This window comes from Podarcis vaucheri (assembly GCF_965113315.1).
Source record: "Podarcis vaucheri genome assembly, chromosome: 6".
In the NCBI taxonomy this organism is placed as follows: domain Eukaryota; kingdom Metazoa; phylum Chordata; class Lepidosauria; order Squamata; family Lacertidae; genus Podarcis; species Podarcis vaucheri.
Window position 1 is genome coordinate 73,288,412 of NC_138764.1, and position 21,669 is coordinate 73,310,080.

General features: G+C 45.7%; 1 protein-coding gene across 3 annotated transcripts; it reads right to left on the reverse strand.

The window, feature by feature from the left end:
* Positions 1 to 525: 525 nt before the first annotated feature.
* TMEM9 (transmembrane protein 9) lies at positions 526 to 10,409 on the reverse strand. Of its 3 annotated transcripts, none has more exons than XM_082227443.1 (7): positions 10,052 to 10,164; positions 8,871 to 9,025; positions 6,923 to 7,025; positions 5,947 to 6,038; positions 4,728 to 4,836; positions 3,627 to 3,758; positions 526 to 2,903 (listed from the first exon to the last, which is right to left on the reverse strand). In XM_082227443.1, exons 3-7 carry the CDS (start codon positions 6,986 to 6,988, stop codon positions 2,754 to 2,756), a joined length of 549 nt encoding a protein of 182 aa, XP_082083569.1. In that variant the 5' UTR covers positions 6,989 to 7,025; positions 8,871 to 9,025; positions 10,052 to 10,164; the 3' UTR covers positions 526 to 2,753. The 3 variants fall into 3 exon arrangements, with proteins under 3 accessions (XP_082083569.1, XP_082083570.1, XP_082083568.1); XM_082227444.1 differs by having other exon boundaries at positions 10,048 to 10,118; XM_082227442.1 differs by lacking the exon at positions 8,871 to 9,025 and having other exon boundaries at positions 10,052 to 10,409.
* Positions 10,410 to 21,669: the final 11,260 nt, after the last annotated feature.

Sequence of the window (21,669 nt, forward strand, 5' to 3'; positions counted from 1 at the left end):
CTTGGAGAGTACAGTCTTAGAATGTCTGTTAAAATGGGTCAGATTTGGCAGCCACAATGCTCTGAAATCTTATTTGTGAGTAAGTGCAATGGAAGTCTGAGGGATCTTCTTTGATGTAGCCATGCGTAGGATCAAAGCTCATATATTCTTTGAATGCATTGTTTCTCAGTTTAATTACTCAGAGGACTCACAGAATCAGCAGCTAAAATAACTTTGCCTTGCACTGCCACATTTTCTATTGGGAAAGTGTTGCATTTTCAGGTACAAAAAATAAAGGGGCGCTCTCTAAATATCACTTTGATTGGTTAAATATTTGTCTGAGAAAATGGGCTGGCCTAAAATGACAAAAGGCCTTCAAGATTTCAAGAGATCTGAACAGAATCCACACGAGGGAGCACTTGAGTCAGATCAGTGCAGTATAGCTGCAGAAAGGCCATCATTGAGAAAATACAAGAGGATAGACTATAGGCAGATCCTATTGCTTAGCAGAAGTGCAATGGGTACATGGATCACAAAAGACACGGGTTACACACCAGTTTCTTTGTTTAATGAAAAGATGCTGCATAGTAACAAGGATTTCCCAATCTGCCAGAGATTCCTTAAGGGGAATGAACAGAACAGGTCATTTAATACATAAACATCTCTTTCATGCAGCAGGAAAAAGGTCATCCTTAAACACCTTTTGCTGTTGACTTTTTCATTGGAGAAACCATTATTACTACATGACATTACAGGAATGCACTAGGTTTAAACAACGCCCCCTTCACCTGTGGTACCATGCTGACAGGACAACCTGCTGTGGGTACCATGAAAACGGAAGCGTATCTCAGTCTCCTCCAGCCTCCAGACGCTTGTACTATCAGCTCATGTGAACTGAAATCCAAAACAATGGGAGACCACCAATTTGGGGAAGGCTGGAATATGTGATATTACATATGCAGCAGCCATATTGCACATAGGCTGTCAACTGTGGACCAAGTAAAACAAAACTGAGTACTGAGTACTGGAACGTCACTATGAACAACTGCCCATATTTGAATTGGCACCTTGTAAAGCCAAATTGAAATCCAAAGGGTAGTATTCAACTAAATCTTACTTAGAGTAGACCCAATGAAATTAATGGACATGACTAAGGCAGGCCTATTAATTTCAGTGGGTGTACTCAGAGTAAAACTTGACTGACTACACCCAATATTTTTATAAGCAACATTTTGCACTGGGATCGAGAGTCAAGTTTCTACGTACTGAAACAGACTCCCACAAGCCGAATGACAATTCTCCTTGCGCAAGACACACATGAAAGCAAATGCAAAGGTATTGTTTTATTATGAAGATTGTTATATTTTTGAACTACCTCAAGGGGACCTTTTCATCACAGTATAAAATAAATAAACAGATAAATAAAAGCAGGGTCCATTTTGTATGCAGATGCACAATTCTTGGAGGGTATACATCAAATCAAGCTCGTTAACGTGTGGAAAACTGTGTGTTTGCAACTAGAAATGTGTGAGCAAGTATTTATTCTCCCCACTCATGCTTCCATGGAACCCAGTTTAGAATCTTAGACCTACTCCAACAAGCAATACAGACAACTCTCAACTTACGCAGGAGTTTTGGGAATAGCACATAAAGCCAAAATTGTGTATAGTCAAAACACGTTGGCTGCAATGGCAGGTGGCATTGCCAAAGTCTCCCCGCCCCCTGCCCCCAGATGTGTGCCCCCTTTTCATTTTTTTAATTCAAAATTTGCCAAGTTGAATGTGCACAAGTTAAATGCACGTAAGTTGCAAGTTACCTGTATCTTGTACCTCTGGATCAAATGAAGAGATTACACGCATGTCCTTCCTGGTTTAGATTAACCACAGTTTCTTTTGACTTCCAGACCAGGAACTTGGGTTATCTTTAACAATGGTTTATTGTAACAAACCCTACTTTAAACAAAGTTTGTTACTGTTGACATAACAAAACTTTTATTACTTGCTTGGTGCAAAGTTAAGCAGTCTTAAAGTCTCCAAAGGAAGTGCTTCTGAGAGTTCATGATGCAATAGCTAAATGTATTACATTTATGATATCTTTTAATGATCAGAGCCAGAGACTTCTCTTTGAAATATTAGAATACTTCTCTGTCAGCTGCTTCATCCTCTTTTGCAATAGTGAAAGTTCAACAACAAAATAATGCCCTGTTCTTCACAGTTAAACTAGACGTTTGCCTGGCAGATTACAAGACACAGCACAATTTGCTGCTATTTTTAGCTTCTGGAAAGATACAAAGAAGCTAAAGGTTGTTGGTTTTTGGACTTCCCACTGCTCACATTTAAATTAAGGGGCAACGCTCACTGCTTGGTGAGTGAAATATAGTTTGAGACCGAGGGTGGAGAACCTGTCTGTGGCTGTCCAGATATCACTGGACTCCAACTCCCATCAGCTCCAACCAACATGGCCGATGCCCAAGGATGATGGGAGACATAGCCAAGCAGCATCTTGGGGGTCATAAGTACACACCTGTTTCAGATGATGGGGAAGACAAAGGGCCTCCACCTTATGGGATAGAATAAGATTGGGATGCACAGCCAGTGGCTTCTTTCAACTGAGCTTGCTTTCTAAGGGGGGAAAACAAGCAAAACAAACTAGAAAGGGCAAGTGCAACAAGTTTTAAGCTACAGGTCTCGGGGTTTGCACTGGCTAACAGAAATTACCTGCCCAGCTAACCAGCAGCTGCTGCTCTCTCCCGGACTGCAAACCTTCCATGAGATCTAGCTGAGCATCTTGTGTCGATCAAACACCGTCTTCCGCTGCTCCTGCACCTGACGCTTCCACCGTTGCTGGGCTCCCTCCACTCTCTCCAACACTGTGTTTGCCCGGGTGGCGGCTGAAGGGCGTATTGCTGCCAGTGAATGGGCGTCCTGCAACACCGAAAGAATAAACGCCTCAAGGATCTACAAAGGGGCAATGCATTTCAGAAACATAGCAACAATGCTCTCGACAATGACACATCAAAGGAAACCTGAAGCAGGCTCCCCCAACTTCCAGTCCCCAGATGTTGTTGGACTACAGCTCCCATCATCGCAGACTGTGCTAGCTGGGACCAATAGGGCTTGTAGTCCAATAACATCTGGAGGCCCTAAATTGGGGGAAGTCTGATTGGATTCCTTTTAAGTGTTGACACCTTTTGGCAAGCCTTCATGGAGAAAAACCACCTGGAGGATCTCTGCGGCCAGAAAGATAAAATTTCAATGAAACTTTTCCAGTTTTGCACAGTTGGGATTGTACGGACCGTGTGCCTGCAGTTTCAGCATTCATCATGCGAAACAGTTATCTGGCACATCACGGAAGTTAAAAAGGTCTGGCCAATGTCTGAGAAAGAATTGCAAGCCACAGTAAGGTGAAGAAGGCCTCTGAGTGTCAGGGAGCAAAGCACTTTTATCTTTGGGGTTTTCAAAGGACTGGATAGAATATTGTCTGTCCTTTGGCGGATGAGTCATAAATGTGATGGAATATTCCCCTCTATTCTGTTGCCCCTTTAGAATGCTGATTAAGTTAGCAGATGCTGAGGCTAGGACTCATGCCTCATGCAGTCTACTTTCGCCCCAGTCTGCTCATTATCAAGAGGAAGGCATCACGCTCACCTCGCTTTCCTCTTCATTGTGCAGGGGCTGGGTGTAGGCATCAGGCTTGCGGATGAGGGGGTCGACCACCATCAGAAAGACCATGTAGAGCAGTAGGGCTCCAATCACTGAGAGGTAAATGATGATGATGACCTGCCAAAGGTCAGCAAGGAAACTGGATGAAGCAATTCTTAAGCCATCAGGTTCTGCAAGTCACACAGCCTATATTGCAACATAGGTCTCTTCAGAATGATTTAGGCAGCGTGATGTGACAGTTCCAAGTTAACCTTCAAGTTAGCAGGAATTAAGCAATCCAGAAGCCAACTCCCAACTAGTGGGAAAAAACCCAGCTCATTTCGCCTCCATCCACTTAATGTCAACAGGGTTAATCTAAGCTACAATTTTCAGAGAACCAGGGTCTTTTGATGTGGCCACTGAGGCACAAGCTTGCTCCATGGACTTGTGCAGTATACACTACTCCTGCTATAAACCCATGCATGTACCTCCAGCTATAAATTATTCAAGTTGTGGAGACAGTGGATAGTTTTCTCTCTCTCTCATTATACAAGAACTCAGGGACATCCAATGATGCTGGAAGATTGGCGTCCAAGTATTGAGTCACACCTTTCAGTTAAACTATGGAATTTGCTGCCACCAGAGCCAGTGATGGCCACCAACTTGGACAGCTTCAAAAGAGGATAAGATATATTTGTGGAGGATAAGGCTAGCAATGCAGCCATGATGGTTATGTTCTACTTCCACTGTCAGAGGCTGTGTAACTCGAAATACCAATTGCTGGGAATCACAGGTGGGGAGTTGCACTCAGGTCAGGTCCTGCTTACAGGCTTCCCATGGGCATCTGGTGGGCTGCTGCCTGATCTGAGTGCTGGAGAAAAAGGGGCCCTTGGCCTCATCCAGCTGGGATCCTCTTATGTTTGTAAAAGCTACATGAGAACCAGTGGACTAGACCTTCAGAAATTCAGAAATGGTTGGGACAACCATTAGCGCTATGTCCTTCATGGGTAGACCCTCAACCCTACTCATCCAAAATTGCCAATGGCCACAGTTCTGTTCTATACAATGAGAAGGAGAGGCAGTGCAAAGGCTTGTCTTGTCTTGTACCTTGATGGTGGTGGTGCTTCGCTCTTCATACTTGCACTCACACAGCAGGCAATATGCCTCGACATCGTTCCCTGGCACAGGCATCGGCTCCACCACATGCAGGCAGTTGCTGCAATGATGGCAAGAGATGAGCATCAACAGTGGGAATCAAAGCTCTCCTCTGTCACAGAACGCAGCAGGAATGGCTGTCACCTGTGACTCTTCCGTTCCCATCAGCCCCAGCCGATTATCAGGGTTAGTTTATTATTTATTTTATTTAGCAAGCGTTATATATGTCGCTGAATGAAAGGCCAACCAGCTCTAAAGCAACGTAAGTAACGTAACATATTCCTTAGAAAATACTGACAAAATCGACAGACTTTAAAAGGAAGTAAACGTTAACAGGTCGCATCCCGTGCTAGTCATGCACAAAACAGATCCACTGAAATGCATGGACCGGAGTAATTTAGGTAATTCCAGTGGATCTACTCATAATACAACTTGGTTGTATGCAACCTAATACAATGAGCAAAATACCAGTAAATTGATGAGTTTTAAAAAACAAATATACATAATACAATTACATGTCTGGTAGGCTTGCCAAAACAACAACAACAAAAGTTTTTGCAGGCATTTGGGGGGGGGGGGCGGAATACTATGAAGGCACTGTCCTAGTATGAATAGGCAGGGAGTTCCAGAGAATAGACTGATTGCCACAGTAAAAGACTGATTTCTCACAAATGCACAGCAAATGTCATGTGATACTAGTGCTGCAGATCAAAGTGGGTGCCTATGGGGTAAGGCGATGGGAGTTCAGCTAGACTTGGACAGTGCTGCAGGTGGCCATTGGGGATCCCTCTTCACGGCAGTGGGGAACCAAGGTAGTGTTTTCTGAGGTGGCACAGGACATTCTGAACTTGAGCTCACTGCTTCCAACAAACCTTCCCGTTCAACATCAGGAAGGGATTGGAAAATGATTGCAGATGTAAGATAACAGCCATTTCTTCATTGCTTCCCTACCTTATGACTTCAAAATATGAACGGGGAATTGTAGCACTTTGGGAAGCCCTAATTTTCAGTAAGAAGCACCTATTTACAAATCCTGACTCTTTGCAGTAGCTGGTTTTGAGCCAGAGAGTCTTCTGGAACAGTCCCCTGAGGAACTATGTTGTACAGTTTTTGCAAAGGTCATTTGCTATGCCATTAGAGGATGTAAAACTTCAGTTGAAGATTGACTCACCAGTCCTTCTGTGACACATTCTTCTTGTAAATCTGTCCACTGATATTCCTATATGGGGGGCAGACACACTTGCAGCGGATATCCTCAAAGCTCTAAAGAAGCAAAGTAAGATAGGAATGGAATAAAGAGTATTTGGCAAAACATCCTGCCGCAGCAGAGAATGAGATTTTCAGCAGGGTCAACACTTGACTTCACTTTCTCTCCCATCTGATAACTGCAATATCCATCTGCATTGATATCCTGCTGGATCTTGAAGACATGCCTGTTTCATTCCCCTGAATTGGAACTTCTTAATCCAATTGTTTTAATTGCTTTTTATAGTTCACTGTTTAATTCTCATACCATTTAATGGGTTTGTTTTATTGTATATGTTAAATATGAGTGTTTAAATATTTTGATGGAATAGTTTTATTGTGCATTTTAATTATGTATGAATTTTATAACTGATTTCACGCTTATAAACCACTTAGAAGCCATTATGGAATATAAGCAGTATTCAAATCCAATAATAATAATAATTAATGCAAATTATCTTTTTGTAAAAAATTCCTAATAGCCGGATGGAAATGGCTTGCAATTCATGTGTCGAAAATTCTGATAGAAAGCGGTTCTTAGTTAACTTAGTTAACCAAAATACAACTAGACAGCAGCCAACAAAAATCCAAGTCTTACTGAATGGTTATATGGATGTTTGTTCAAAAGTACTGTTGAGCTTTATTTAAAAATGTCCTGAACCTCAGCCTCACATATAATATTATCAGCAATCAAGTTAACCTAACCTTGAACATACAAAATGTGTAAGACAACATTTTTGGGAGGATGAACTCAGTGTAAGAGATGCACATGCAAAGTCTCTACTACCAAAGCCAATGGGACTCTCAACTTAGCCTGGAATGCTGTGCAATTAATTCCCTATGCAATGTCTCTTTCATTTCTCACTTGCATTGAGTGCTTTCACCACTTCCACCCCCTTTACCTTGCTGGTCTCTGATGGTGGTATTACAATACACCAGACAACAGCTGCAAGTAACACGAATTTCATGATTTTCTCAGAAATGCCACATAAGCATTGCAGGAACCTGAAACAAAAAAGAAGAAGTTAAGTCAGCAAACACTTTCTGAAGTTCCACATGTAACTCCTGGAAGAGGCTGCGTCTCATTGACACAGAGTGCCAGAAGGTAGAATGTCAGAGATGGGAGAGTCCCCTTCCTCGAACCCTAGAGAGACACTGCCTGTCAGTGTAGACAGTACTGGGCAAGATGGACCAGTGGTTTGATTCAGTACAAGGCCTCTTCCTTTGTCCCTGCTTTTCTGCTTAAGTGTACCATGGACCATAGAGATGCCTCCTCCTTATATTTTGGCTCCAACCACCTCAGACTAGGTACGTATGTGGGGACCAGGCCTATAAACACAAAGTAGCATAAAACGCAGCAATAGGAAAGTCAACTTGGGGTTGCTCCCAGGTGAGAGACTGGGGCAGCTACAGGCAGGGGAGGGAAATGACAGTTAACTTGACATCAAAATGACAGGTGGACAGCCTGGGAGCATCTACAGTGAAAGCACAAATGCAATTCACAAACACACGTCCATTTTGTGACTTTGCTCATTCATATTGTTTTGCTGATTTATATTGTTTTCCTTGTATTTATTTTGCAATGGGAGTCATAGTTCAAAACATTTGGAGGGCACAAGATTGGTAAAGCGTGGATTAAAGTATATGGAGCTCATTTGTTTAGCAAAAAACAATCTTGAGTAATTTTTTTTGAAGTACAGCAAGCCCACAACTTATGTGGGGGTTATGTTCTGGAGATCAGGCGTAAAACCAAAATTGCATATAGTCAAAACATATTGTATTCAATGGCGGGTGGGATTGCCAAAGTCATTTTCCCCAGAACATTTGCACCCCTTTTAAATTATATTTTGGTTTGGTTTTGCCATGCATGTAAAGCTGAATGTGCACGATTTTGTAAAAAATTTTTTGCATAACCTGCAGGCTTACTGTATATGAAACTATGAATGTAGAAAGTGAGGAATTCTTATGCCACTCATAATAGTATACAAATGAGTCATCTGGGGGCAGTTCTTTACCTGTAATGCCAAACCATGGTTGAGATGAGTCCTAGGCTTCTAGGAACCCAGTTTGCAGGGCAAATGTAAATGACAAGTTGCTGGTTTAGTATATTCCATGGCAAATGGGTTTGATACAAACCAGATTTCCACTATTTAAACTGGTTTAGGGAAAGTTCTGTGTAAGGCCAAGATTCACTCATATCACATTGAAACATAGAATCACAGAATTGTAGCGTCGGAAGGGACCGTGAGGATAATCTAGTCCAACCTCTGCAATGCAGGGAATCGTTTGCCAAAATGGGGTTCGAACCCATGACCCTCAGATTAAGAGTCTCATGCTCCTGAATTGGACCCTGCTTGTAATTCCCATGGGAAATTCATCAGTACAGTATGTGATGATCGCTACCACTGACTCAGGTGGCTTAAAAAAAAGGGGGGGGGGGAGCTTCACAGAGGATTGCGCCGTCAAGGGCTAATGCAGATGACAGCTGAATAGAACCTCCACTTTCACTCATCGTTTACCTCTGGTGCGGAGGTCAAACAAAAGGAAACGTATGACTAAGCAGGGATACATTTCCATATGCCCTCCCGAAGGAATGCAATGAAAAGCGATCAATCGGCAGCACCCTGCGTGCAGATAATATTCTCTCTGGCAATTAAAACCCTTCATTGAGCATGTCCGCACATTCACTCTCAGCATAGAGAAAACCGACCAGTTTGCAGAAATTTGGCGGCCCCCAAATTTAGCGACTGGAGGATGCAAACGAAGCCACGAAGCTCTCCCCCCATCCCGCTTGCCCCCCATAACTGGGGCGAGGAATTACTGATATTCTCTATGCAATATAATACCCACCGAAGCTGCAGCAGCTCCTAGAAGCAGAAGAATCCACGCTAATCTCCACTGGTATTTTTTTCCCCTGCTGACATCATCAAAATAGACACTGCTCGCAACCAACCAAAAGCCTTGTCCCAGAGGACGCGTGGAGGGATCGTTCATAATTTCCTACCCTTGGATTCACAAGAAAAAGAAAAGAAGAAAAGAGGCGCTCTTGTGGATTAAAAGATTCGACAGCTAACATACACGCAAGGCGACTGCACGTTTGTACGCATTTGCCTACGAATTCGAAAGGCAGGAAAAGGTGGTTAGGCTGGCTCCTGTTTCAACTTTGCGGATTGCAGATTGACCCTGCAGTTTTGGAAAACCATGTCAGTCTACTCCGCCTCAGTTGCTGTTAACAACAACAGCACAGTATCAATATGCAAGGCAATTGACAGAGTAGTTTTAGCACTCACCCCAAAAAAGCCCAGGTCCTGGCAATTTATAGTCTAGGTTTCGACTGAAGGGGAAAACAGGAGGGCAGAAGAAGGAAAGAGAGTCACAGCACAAAGAGATTAAGTAGCCTACGCTAACACAGTTCCATATTTCAGTTCCATAATTTCCCGCAGCCTAAGGAAACAGTGCCTTTGAACATGTACAGAGCTCCCTGCACTTGTGTAAGGGGAATCACCACCCCCTCTGCTTTTAACGATATGAAGGAATCGCCGTATAGCCGAGGATATATGGAGTAGAAAAACGGGCTATTTACAACCCACTGCAGAAAAGTCTAATGCGATGGTAATTTTTAAAAGTGCTGGGTTCCTTTCGCTCCACGGGAATCGAAACTTTGCTCTTCTTTTATCAAGCCCCGTTCCTCCTCCTTTTGAAGCAGCCTCTTAGACCTGTTTGGTAAGAGCGCACGAGACTCTTTAATTTCAGCGTTGTTGGTTCGAGCCTCACGCTGGGCAAAAGATTTCTGCATTACATGATGGAGATCGACTAGATGACACTCGTGGTCCCTTCCAACTCTACAATTGTATGGCTCTAGTCTAGTCGAACGCGATAGGGAACCTGTGGTCCTCCAGATGTTGTTGGATACCAACGCTCCCATCAGCACCGGCCAGCATAGCCAGTGGTCCGGGATGATTGGAGCGGCACATGTCAAAGTGGCGCATTGAAGGCAGCGCACCACACCAAGGGGGCGCAAATTTACGCACCCTTCCGTGGACTGGGAGGTCTTCCTTCTGAGTGAGCAGCGGCGCTTGGCTCCGCGAGTTCTGCAGCCGGCCAGGGAGCTCAGCTTGCTCGAGGAGCAAAGTGTTAATGCAATAGATAGGAAGTGGCGTAGCCGAGGAAGGCGGGCTCCAGGGGTGGGAAGTGTGCCCTGCTGGTGGGCATGAGGTTGTGCCGGCGCAATGGCTGCGGTGGACTGTGTCCTGAAGCTAGGAGGCAGCGCATTGACGCACAAAAGCCAGCTGGAGACCCTGAGAGCGGAGTCCTTGCGCGGGGCGGCTGCTCTTGTGCACAAGCTCCGCGAGGCGGGACAGAGGCGGTGCATAATCGTGCACGGCGCAGGGTAGGAACATAGCAGCGCAGAACTGGCGGGGTGTGTGTGTGTGACTGGGCAGGGCTTCTCCCACGGTTGCGTGGCGAGGAGACCCTCCCCTCCAAAGGCGCGCGCTGCCACCAGGGAAACGCAGCGCTGCAGTGCCCCCACGTGCTGACCCGGAAGCAAGCGCCGCCTAAACGGGCCATCTGTGCACGATTATCAACGGGATTTCTTTCCTAGGAAGCTTCACATCTAATACGGTCTTCATGCCTAGAGACGATGAAACCGATAACAAACTGCAAAGGAGCTTGATTTCAATAAGATAAATAAATATTTCCGCATTTCCCCCTTCCGCTGTCAACAATTGCCCCGCCTCTCTCTCCACTGCCCACTATTTTATTTACAGTTGATGAATGGCAGATTTTCGAGCAGTAGAAACAGGAGAGAACACCCGTCATCTCACTTTGCCTACTATAACAAGACCAGCCCTGCTTGCTATTGTATTTATTGATGCTAGGATTAAATCATGGGTTGCCATGGGTGCTTCAGTCATTTCGAGTTACATTGAAGCATGTCATATGTTGGTTGCTTCTTGTGTTTCATCCCACTCGAAATTTCTTCTAGTGTGTATTGCATAATGTAGGGTGAAGTTCGGAGAACCTGACTGATCTGTTATGCTGTACATTGCTGTATAGATTAGATGACCCTAGAGATCCTATAATAAAAGAAAACCAGTTCTATGAGATTTTTAAAATTTAAACAGTCACTTACTGCACTCTGTCTTGCATGGAACATGAAAACAATAACTCTGGTGGCAGCAGCGCAACCTGTAATTTCTAGGTTTTGAGCCCACTGGGATTATCACAATAGTATTCTTATAGGGCTAAAGAATTACAGTGGTACTTCAGGTTACATACGCTTCAGGTTACAGACTCCGCTAACCCAGAAATAGTACCTCGGGTTAAGAACTTTGCTTCAGGATGAGAACAGAAATCGTGCTCCAGTGGCACGGCAGCAGCAGGAGGCCCCATTAGCTAAAGTTAAGAACAGTTTCAGGTCCAGAACAAATTAAGTTCTTAGCTCAAGGTACCATTGTATCTAAATCTGTGGCCCTCTTAAGTGTGAACAGCGAGTTCTGAGCAGGAGCCCATGGAACAAGCCCTGTACATTCTCCATTCCTCTCTTAGAAATGTTTTGCTCCTTGGAGTTGTCAACTCATGGAACTGAAAACATAAATGCTCCTGAGTCCTAACTTGCTCCATCTCTTTTTTCTTTTAATCTGCCTGTTATGTCTAGCCAGGGATGCAAGAAAGATTTGCCAGCTGACTCACCCTTTGTATTTTGTCTTGGGTTCAGGGGATCTATAGTTTTTTCTTGACTAGAGGAAGATTACGAAGTCTGTGTGTGAAAATTTCTGTTTTAAAGCGTTCTCTGTGGTGAACTTGCTCTCTACCTACTCAGGTTTACTGGAAAAAAAGTATCTATAAGTGTGCATTTTAAATTTCCAGCAGGTGGCAGTAGCTCTCACTTGCAAAATATATTGATCTTATTTGTTCCGTTCATTCCATTGATTCCAAACAAGAGAGAAAGAGATCTGAATGTTACAACTTCAGTTGCGGGGTAAGAATCTGTGGCATACATAGGCGCCGACTCCATGGGGCCTGAGGGGGCTCGAGCCCCCTCAAAAATTTTTTTTGGGGGGGCTCAGCCCCCCCAATAATCTCAGGCGCCCTTCCAGCAGAGCGCCGCCGCCGTCCCCCGCCTCCTCCCCACCTGCTCCCTCGCCAGCCAGCCAGCCAGCCGCGCGCCCTAGTCGGAGAGCCCCGGCCGTCCCCCGCGAGATTAGGGAATCCCCGGGGGCGGGGGCTCCTGCCTCGCTGCTTCACAGCACCACCGCCACTCCCAAGGCACTGCCGGGGGGAATTTCCTTCCTCCTGGCGGTTTCAGCGGTTTAGGGCCGGAGTGGAGGGGGCTCGCCCTCTCTTCTCCGGCTAGCCCCACGTTTCCCGCATATCAGCTGTTCCGGAGCTGATTAATAGGCGCAGCACGCTCTCCCCTATTCGCCCACGAGGGGGCGGCGCCACTTTATTTGCATATTCATGAGCTTATTTGCATATTCATGAGCTTATTTACATTTCACGAGCTTTCCCGGGCCCCCCCAATATTTTTTATAAGTCCGCGTCCCTGGTGGCATATACATGAAATGTTGAAAGGTCAAGACCAAGGTGGATCTGTTAAGTTGGAATGGCAGTATTTGAGCTTAGGGAGGGAAATTAAACTTGATGAAAGTGTTGTTGTGTAGGATAGGCTTCAATAGGCTGTGTTTGCTCTCCAGATATTAATGCAGTAGCATTAATAAAATTTTCATTCAAAATCCTAATATATCAGGTATTTTCTGCAGACAGCCAAGATCGAAGGGCAGTGTTTGCATACCACAGTAAACCATGGTTTAATGGTCTACTGTGAATGTGCAGTTGGGTCCCACTTCGCTCCTTCCCTAAAATTAAGCAGTTTGCACATTGCAGTAAACTTAGTGGGAGTGGGAGCAACAAGCCATTCATGTGCTCTTCATAATTAAAGGTTGCTGTAACAGTCTGGGGTGAAGAGATATATATAAATGTGCAAAATAAATAATGTTTTGTAATTGCGTGTACAATATTTTACCTAGCTTTATCTTTAAAATGTTGCATTAGATGATAGGTGTGATTGGGGATGGAGAAGCACCCAATCCATATGCATAGTCCACAGTCCTCACCTGCCTGCGACTCCATCGCTGTGCCGGTCTTTCGCTTATATCAATTCATAGTGTCCGCAGCATCAGGAGCAGGTAGACAGCAATGGTGGATGAGCTCAGAATTGCCTGCTTTATTCACCGCACGTGATTCTCGTTTAGTAAACATGGACACAGATTGCTAGTAGGACTGACACTAATGCTATAAAGCAGGAGTGGCTAATCTGTGGCTCCCCAGGTGCTGCTTGCCTGACCCAGGATGACTGTGGATGATGGGAGTTGGAGTCCAATAACATCTAGAGGGCCATAGCTTAGCCACCTTAGTTTTACAGGTTGGGGTAGCAGCTGAGGCTGCGTGTGATATCATTAAAGCAGGAGCTTGTAGCTTTCCTGATTTTGTTGGTCTCCTCCTCCCATCAGTCCCAGCCAGAGTGGTCAGTGATCAGAGATGATGGAAAGCCATAGATGCCTTGCATTAAAGGGCATCGAGTTGTCAATTAGCTGATTTTCATGTTTACATCCCAGAACAGTGGCATTTGGCTTTTCTTCCCTTGGCGCCATCTCAAATGTTTGGTAACACAGGACGTGCTGAAGCTGACTAAACTCTCTTTCCCAGCGAGTCTCCCATGCCAATCTTATTTTTACACCCTCTCTCCAGCTTTTCATCCTCAGCTTGCCCTTTCTCATTTGCTGCTGATAAGTGTGGATTAGCTCTGGAAAGAGCCTAGCCAGACTCCAAGGCCTGCAATGACTGGCATGCTGTTGGTATGGGGACCAGCGGGGCATTGTCTGGTGCGATTGGATTACTCTGAGGGTTAGTATGCAGAGGGTGGATCTGCATAGGAATAGAAGCATCTGTGGCATGATTGGAGCCAGCTAGAGGATCTGTAACATGCAGTGCTGGAGAGAAATGTGCTTTGATGCTCAAGGGCTTAGCCCAAATCTTTGAACATGTCTCATGAACAGGTGTGAAGATCTTTCAATTACCACCCGCCCTGTAAAACCTTTCAAAGGTTTTGAGAGCCAAAGAGGGCTCTCTAACTGCGACTCAAGCGGGCATAGTGTGCATCTGCCACAAGTGAGGCTTTGCCTATTTTGACTATCCAGCATATCTCTGCCAGTAGTATGGTGTGATCTGTTGGCAAGAAACCACTCAGGCTAGATCAGCCTTCACCAGCCTGGTAGAGATGTTTTTAACTCCAGACACTTCGGACTCCAGCTCCTATCAGCCCCAAACAGCACAGCATTTACGATGACAGGAGCTGTAGTACAAAATATTTTTGGGTTGGTGAAGGCTGGGATAGACAGGAAGCTTACCTTATTCATTACAGCACTAGGAAGGATGCTCTCTTCCATCTTCCAGTAATAGGCTTACACCAAGGTAACGGCTGGATTTAAGTGGAGTTACTGGCAATGCGCAGTAAGGCTGGTGAAGGAGAACAATGGCTGACTGGTCTTATTTCAAGAATACAACCTGCTGTCAGTGACTGGCTTTGCATTGGTATGCATTGTTAAAATGCCATTGAAAACATGATGATTGTGGGACTGGAAATATAGGATCTAACAATTGCTAGGAATAGCCCCCTCCACAATTTTTGTAAAGAAGGGGGGATTGTGCAGTATTCCAATAGTTGGGATTCTGCTCTAGGTTATTTCCTCCATTTACTGCCAGGGAAGCACCATGCCTAGATTTTAACATTTCCCTTCAATGTCGTCTTCAGGATTGAAGAGAGATTATGTGTAGGAGCTGCTGAATTCACTTTTTTGCATCACGCAAGTTATTGAAGGATCTTTTCCCTTTCCCATTTAGTCATTAAAAGAATACAGTACTTTTCAAGTAGTGTGCTGGGGCCCATCAGTGGTCCATAGGTAATCTTGTTGGGTGCATCACCAGCCCAACTCTGGGTGCTAAAAACAACATGGGACCAAGATACCATCTGGAATGGGTGTATCGGATCAACGTCTAAGCCAGGTGTGGGAAGAAGTTACTGAACTACAACTCCCATCTTCCCTGGCCTTTGGCCATGCTTGCTGGGACTGATGGGAGCTATAGTTCAGTAGCATCTAGAGGGCCAAAGGTTCCCCACTCCTGAGCAAAGTCCTGAGCAAAGATGAAAGTCTATTTGCTCTAAAGTTTGAGACCAACCATCTTTACAGCCAAGTGAAAGTCCCATTGTAGGTAAAGGTAAAGGACCCCGGCAGTTAAGTCCAGTCGCGAACAACTCTGGGGTTGAGGCTCTCATCTCGCTTTACTGACCGAGGGAGCCGACGTTCATCTGCAGACAGTTTTTCCGGGTCATGTGGCCAACATGACTAAGCCTCTTCTGGCAAAGCCAGAGCAGCGCACGGAAACACCATTTACCTCCTCGTCGGAGCTGTTCCTTTTTATCTACTTGCACTTTGACATGCTTTCGAACTGCTAGGTTGGCAGGATCTGGGACTGAACAACGGGAGCTCACCCCGTCGTGGGGATTCGAACCGCCAAGCTTCTGACTGGCAAGCCCAAGGCCCAGTGGTTTACACCACAGCACCACCCACGTCCCAAAAAAATCTTGTACCTGTGGTCAACTCACTGGAATTTTTCCATAGAATTCCCTCCAGCTGAACATTGTTTTTAGGGCTACCAAGAGGCTTACTTACTTAATAGCTGCTTGTTAAGGCATTTTGTGTTCCTGTGGCACAAGGCCCTGGAGATATTCAAAGCCCATTATTCCGTCAGAGGCTGCCTGGAAACTCTTAACGCTTAATTGCCATTAATCAAGGTCAGGAGCAGGTGGCTTGCTCATGAAGTGGGAGGGGGAAAGTGGCTTTCCCAGTATGCAGCATAGAGGGCAGCTATGGTATCCGTGACTGGCCTTTAGTTACATGCAGACAGACAGGCGATGTGAAGGGCCCTGTGTCGGGAGACAGCTCCCACAGGAGCAGCACTAGGCTGCGAACAGCCATTAACTTAATTGCCATGACCAAATAAATCTTAAGGACTGGAACTCAGCATTGACTCTCAAGAATTGCAGCTGCAGCGCTTGCCAATTCTTTAAAGCCTTTTGGAGCAGAGGGGAGGGGCAAAGATGGCACAGATGAGTAATGTTCTCAGGGCTGGGGAGGAAGATCAGAGGCAAGGTGAAGACCTTCTTGTCCGCCTGCGACTCCTTCTAGGGATTGATTCTTCTCTCGCATCCACTTCCCCACCTCTGGGCCTAACTAGCCATTACAGGGGACACGTGACTACTGCCGACCCACACCTCCCTGGTTCCATCCAATAAGGGAAACGTGTGCAGTGTTATTCCTTGCTCTCACTCCAGTTAATGGCTGCCACTTGTAGGGGGAAAGGAACAGCTGAGTAGGATGTCATGTCGCTGGAGAATAGAGAGCAGTGTGAGAGTTTGCCTAGAAAATAAGTCGGTGGGAGACTGAAAGCCAAGATGGTGATGTGAGCAACAGCCTCTATTTTTTCACTTTCCTGGATTTTATTATTATTATTTTTTAAACTTGGGCTGCTGGCCCGCATTACGTACTTGCTTTTGGTGTAGAAACTAGCCTATTGCACAAAGCTAAAATGGCATTAATTACTCTCTATCCATTTTTGCTTCTGCTCTGCCCAGCAGTAACATGTGGCTCTCAGAAGGGAATGTGAACTTCTGGCTGAAAGAAAGTTCCCCACTCCTGATTGAAAAGGACCCTTTTCTTTTTCTCTCGGTCACTCTTTGTCTCTGTTTCTCTCTCTCACACACCCTCTTTCTGGCTGACAGAGTTGTATAAAAAGGGATTGGACAGGAGTTCCATTACCTCTGACCAAGCTAAAGCTTACGAAGAAGAAATTGAGCTGTGAGCAAAATGTGGTTATTTCATTTGTTGATTGTCTCGAGTGGCCCTTAGGCATGGTATTCCTGGAACACTTCTTTGCTGTCAGCACCGCCTTCTAGACATGCTCCCCATCTTGTGGTTATCAGAAGGCATTTTGCAGGAGAAGGGGGAATTAGCTAGCTCATGCGATCTGGCTGAATTCCAACTCGGCCAGTTGCATTTGGCACCTCTGAAATCCCCACTTGTTCTCCGGTGGGTTATGGGACCCATTTAGGCAGAGCTGTCGCACACTGCAAAACAGCTGCCCCTTTTCAGTTGAGAAAGGAAGCAAATTATGCAAGCTCCCGCCATGCATTATGGGAAGTAAATATTGGCAGCATTTTAACAGGAGGCTTCAGCAGTTTTTGTAAAAAAAAAAAAAAAATTAAAATCCCTTGAGCCACTGTAAACTCCCAAGATTAGAGATGGTGTGAGAATGTGAATAATTTCATTTATTTTCCTATTTAAGCAGACAGTTTCCCAAGGGAGAGGCTGCCAGTTGCCAAATTGTTTGGAATAAGTTACTCCTGTGGAGGGGAGAAAAGAACGCTAGAATGCTCGCATTTCACCTTAGTCCTAAAAACACCCGTGCCATGATGTTGCTCATGGTCACTTTCCTGCAGCTGTGGGGGCACCTGGAAACACCCCTCCCATCATAAGACACATTGTGCAAACCTGTGATAGGGAACCCGTGGCCACTGTCAGATGTTGTTGGACTATAACCCCATCATCCCTGGCCATTGGTCGTAATAGCTGGGGCTGATGGGACTTGCAATCCAAAAAAACATCTGGAAGGCCACAGGTTCTATTATTCTAAAGGTAAAGGGACCCCTGACCATAGGTCCAGTCATGGACGACTCTGGGGTTGCGGTGCTCATCTCGCTTTATTGGCCAAGGGAGCCAGCGTATAGCTTCCGGGTCATGTGGCCAGCATGACTAAGCTGCTTCTGGCAAACCAGACCAGCACACGGAAACACTGTTTACCTTCCCACCGGAGCAGTACCTATTTATCTACTTGCACTTGACGTGCTTTCGAACTGCTAGGTTGGCAGGAGCAGGGACCGAGCAATGGGCGCTCACCCCGTCGTGGGGATTCGAACTGCCGACCTTCTGATCAGCAAGCACTAGGCTCTGTGGTTTCACCCACAGCGCCACCTGAGTCCCAGTCTATTATTATATTTATGGCTTTTTTCCAGAAAGGCGAACTGAAAGCGACTTACAAACATTTAAAAAGTAGATGTCTGTGTTATATTTCATGTTAGTTTTGGGGGTGTGGGGACTGTTAGCAATGGAAACTGTCTTAAGGTTGCTTTCCTGAATCGTATTATGAATTAGATAGGCAAGGATGCTTCCTGTTGCAAAGTACAAACAGGTCCGCCCCCCCCCCACCTGATTTACAGTCTCAACTAGTTTGAATGTTTCTGACTTTATGGCAAAACGAGAAGGTCATACTGAACATTAGGAGTTGCCAGCGTGAAACTCACTCTCTGGAAAAGCAAGAGAACCAAATGCAGATCATAATGTGTGATTAATGTGTGGGGAAGGTGCCACCAATGGCTCTCCTCCACATGTGCACATAGGGAAATAGACACCTCTGCGTTGGCCGCTCATGTTCCACACTCAACGCATGTTCATGCGCACAAGGAAAAGTCATGACATCTGAAGTTGTCCTTTGTGCACCAATTCTTAACCAATTTGTAGATTAGGTTGATGGCTAAACTTGCAAAACATGGATACGATGTTTCATATTTACTATACAGTTGTACCCCGCAAGACGAATGCCTCGCGAGACGAAAAACTCGCAAAACGAAAGGTTTTTTCGTTCTCGAGTTGCCTCGCAAGACGAATTTCCCTATGGGCTTGCTTCGCAAAACGAAGCTTGCCCCGGGGACAGCGGGTCTTCTCTTTTGAAGCAAGGGGCGGCAGGGAGATCGCTTCTCCCCACCGCCCCTTGCTTCAAAAGAGGTCCCGGACCTCTTTTGAAGCAAGCGGTTGCGGGGAGATCGGTTCTCTCCGCAGCCGCTTGCTTCAAAAGAGGTCCCGGACCTCTTTTGAAGCAAGCGGCTGCGGGGAGATCGCTTCTCCCCACCGCCCCTTGCTTCAAAAGAGGTCCGGGGGCAGCTGCCCCCGGACCTCTTTTGAAGCAAGGGGCGGTGGGGAGAAGCGATCTCCCGGTGCTCCGAAGCGGGGCGGGGGGGGGGCGGGAACACCTTCCCCCACCGCCCCGCTTCAGAACAGTGCTCTGAAGCGGGGTGGGGGGCGGGAACACCTGCCCCACCGCCAGGCTTCGTAGCACTGCTGCGAAGCCGGGCGGGGGGGGGGCGGGAACACCTGCCCCAGCCACCCCGCTTCAGAACGGTGCTCCAAAGCGGGGTGGGGGGGCGGGAACACCTGCCCCACCGCCGGGGTTCGTAGAGCTGCTGCGAAGCCGGGCGGGGGGGGGGCGGGAACACCTTCTGAAGGCGGGCTGGGGGCAAAAGTCTTTGTCCCCCCGCCTGCCTTCCCAGGGGCTTTTAAATCGCCCCGGACAGCGGAGAAGTCCTCCGCTGTCCCGGGGCGATTTTAAAATGCCGCCCGCCAGCATTTTAAGATCGCCCGGACAGCGGAGAAGTCCTCCGCTGTCCCGGGGTTTTTTAAAATGCTGGGGGTGGGAAGAAAAGCCCTCCCCCCCCCAGCCTTCAGAAGAGGTCCGGGGACAGACTGTCCCCGGACCTGGTCTGAAGGCGGTTTCCCTAGGAACGCATTAATTGATTTTCAATGCATTCCTATGGGAAACCGTGCATCGCAAGACGAAAAAACCGCAAGACGAAGAGACTTGCGGAACGAATTAATTTCGTCTTGCGAGGCACCACTGTATATGCTATAAACTGACACACGTTCAGGTTCTTGTCAAGTGTTCCTACATTTGTCAAAATATGTGACCAGAAATGTGGGAGGAGAGCATAGCAGCTTCTAGAGACGAGTGAAAATTTTAAAGTGATAATTCCAAGGTTGTAATCCTACATGGGTTTACCTGGGAGAAAGCGCCACTGAACACAGTAGATCTTCTTTCTGAGTAAACACATATTACAGTGGTACCTTGGGTTACATACGCTTCAGGTTACATATGCTTCAGGTTACAGACTCCGCTAACCCAGAAATAGTACCTTGGTTTAAGAACTTTGCTTCAGGATGAGAACAGAAATCGTGCAGCAGCGGCGCAGTGGCAGCAGGAGGCCCCATTAGCTAAAGTGGTGCTTCAGGTTAAGAACAGGTTCAAGTTAAGAACGGACCTCCGGAACAAATTAAGTACTTAACCTGAGGTACCACTGTACAGTCTTTTATTTGTGCAGCTCAAAGAGGCCAGTGTACCTCGTGCTTCTGATTCCTTGCAATTAACATAACATTTGAAGTAGGTCTCATAAATCTCACGCATACTAAGACCTGTGACCTTGCTGCCAGTGAGATACATATGTTCCACTTCGAATGATAACTTATTTCAGGAAATCAGAGGCATGATTTGCACTTAGCAAATGTGTAAACTGACGCTCTTACTTTTTTGCTAGGTTGAGGGGGAGGAATGGAATTTTATTATGTGACCATGGGCCATAACAACATAAAAAAGCAAAACAGTTATACTAAACAAGTCACAGATATCTGGTAAAATAGATCACATTTCAAGTTGGATCAAATTGTTAAAACTCGCCAAACAAATAATATCAACCAAGAAATTTTATTTAAAGACCATTTTAAGGTAAAAATTAAAGGTTAAAATTTATGAGTGTTAGTAAAGGTTAACATTAATCTGCATTAATATAAATTACCTTGGCAAATTTGCATTGATTTGGCAATCCAAAATCCATGATCCTTTAAAATCTTTTTTGTACAAAGTGCATCTATAAAAGCTGCCATATTGTGAATTTTCAAGCTTCAATCAGAACTTAATAACAAAAAAAAATGAGCTTCTGAGAACCTGACAGTTGAGGTTTTTTTCATCTTAGAAAGGGAGTCAAGTATCTGTCAGAAATTTCTTTAGTTGATTGTTGCTTTACCCAGACAACTGGACATTACCCAGAGAGGGCTTTATCCATGATGAAAGGTTAAAAGAGCTAAATATTTGTAGCTTGCTTAAGTGATGAGACAGGGAGATATGAGAGCAGTCTAGGAATACTTGGAGGGTGCTAATTCTTTTTCCTTCCTGATAGTTATTTAGCAAGGTTCACAGCGTTAGCGTATGTGAGATAAAATTAAGAGGTAGTATATTAAGATGTAATATCAAGGTGCTACCATCTTTGCAGTATCCATGGGTTATAGTATTCAGAATGAAAGCAAGAGTTTCCAGTGTGAGACAGCTAACCCCAAACATTTAGGAAAGTCACGTTAGGAGAGCCAGTGTGGTGTAGTGGTTAAGAGCGGTAGTCACGTAATCTGGGAAACCGGGTTCGCGTCTCCGCTCCTCCACATGCAGCTGCTGGGTGACCTTGGGCCAGTCACACTTCTGTGAAGTCTCTCAGCCCCACTCACCTCACAGAGTGTTTGTTGTGGGGGGGGGGGAGGGAAAGGAGAATGTTAGCCGCTTTGAGACTCCTGAAGGGGAGTGAAAGGCGGGATATCAAATCCAAACTCTTCTCTTCTTCTTCTTCTAAAGGCTGCTGGCCCAGAGGATTGGAGGAACCACAGTTCTCAGGCTTCCCTATAGCACCATATAACGCACCTTGCTTAGGAGGATGAGT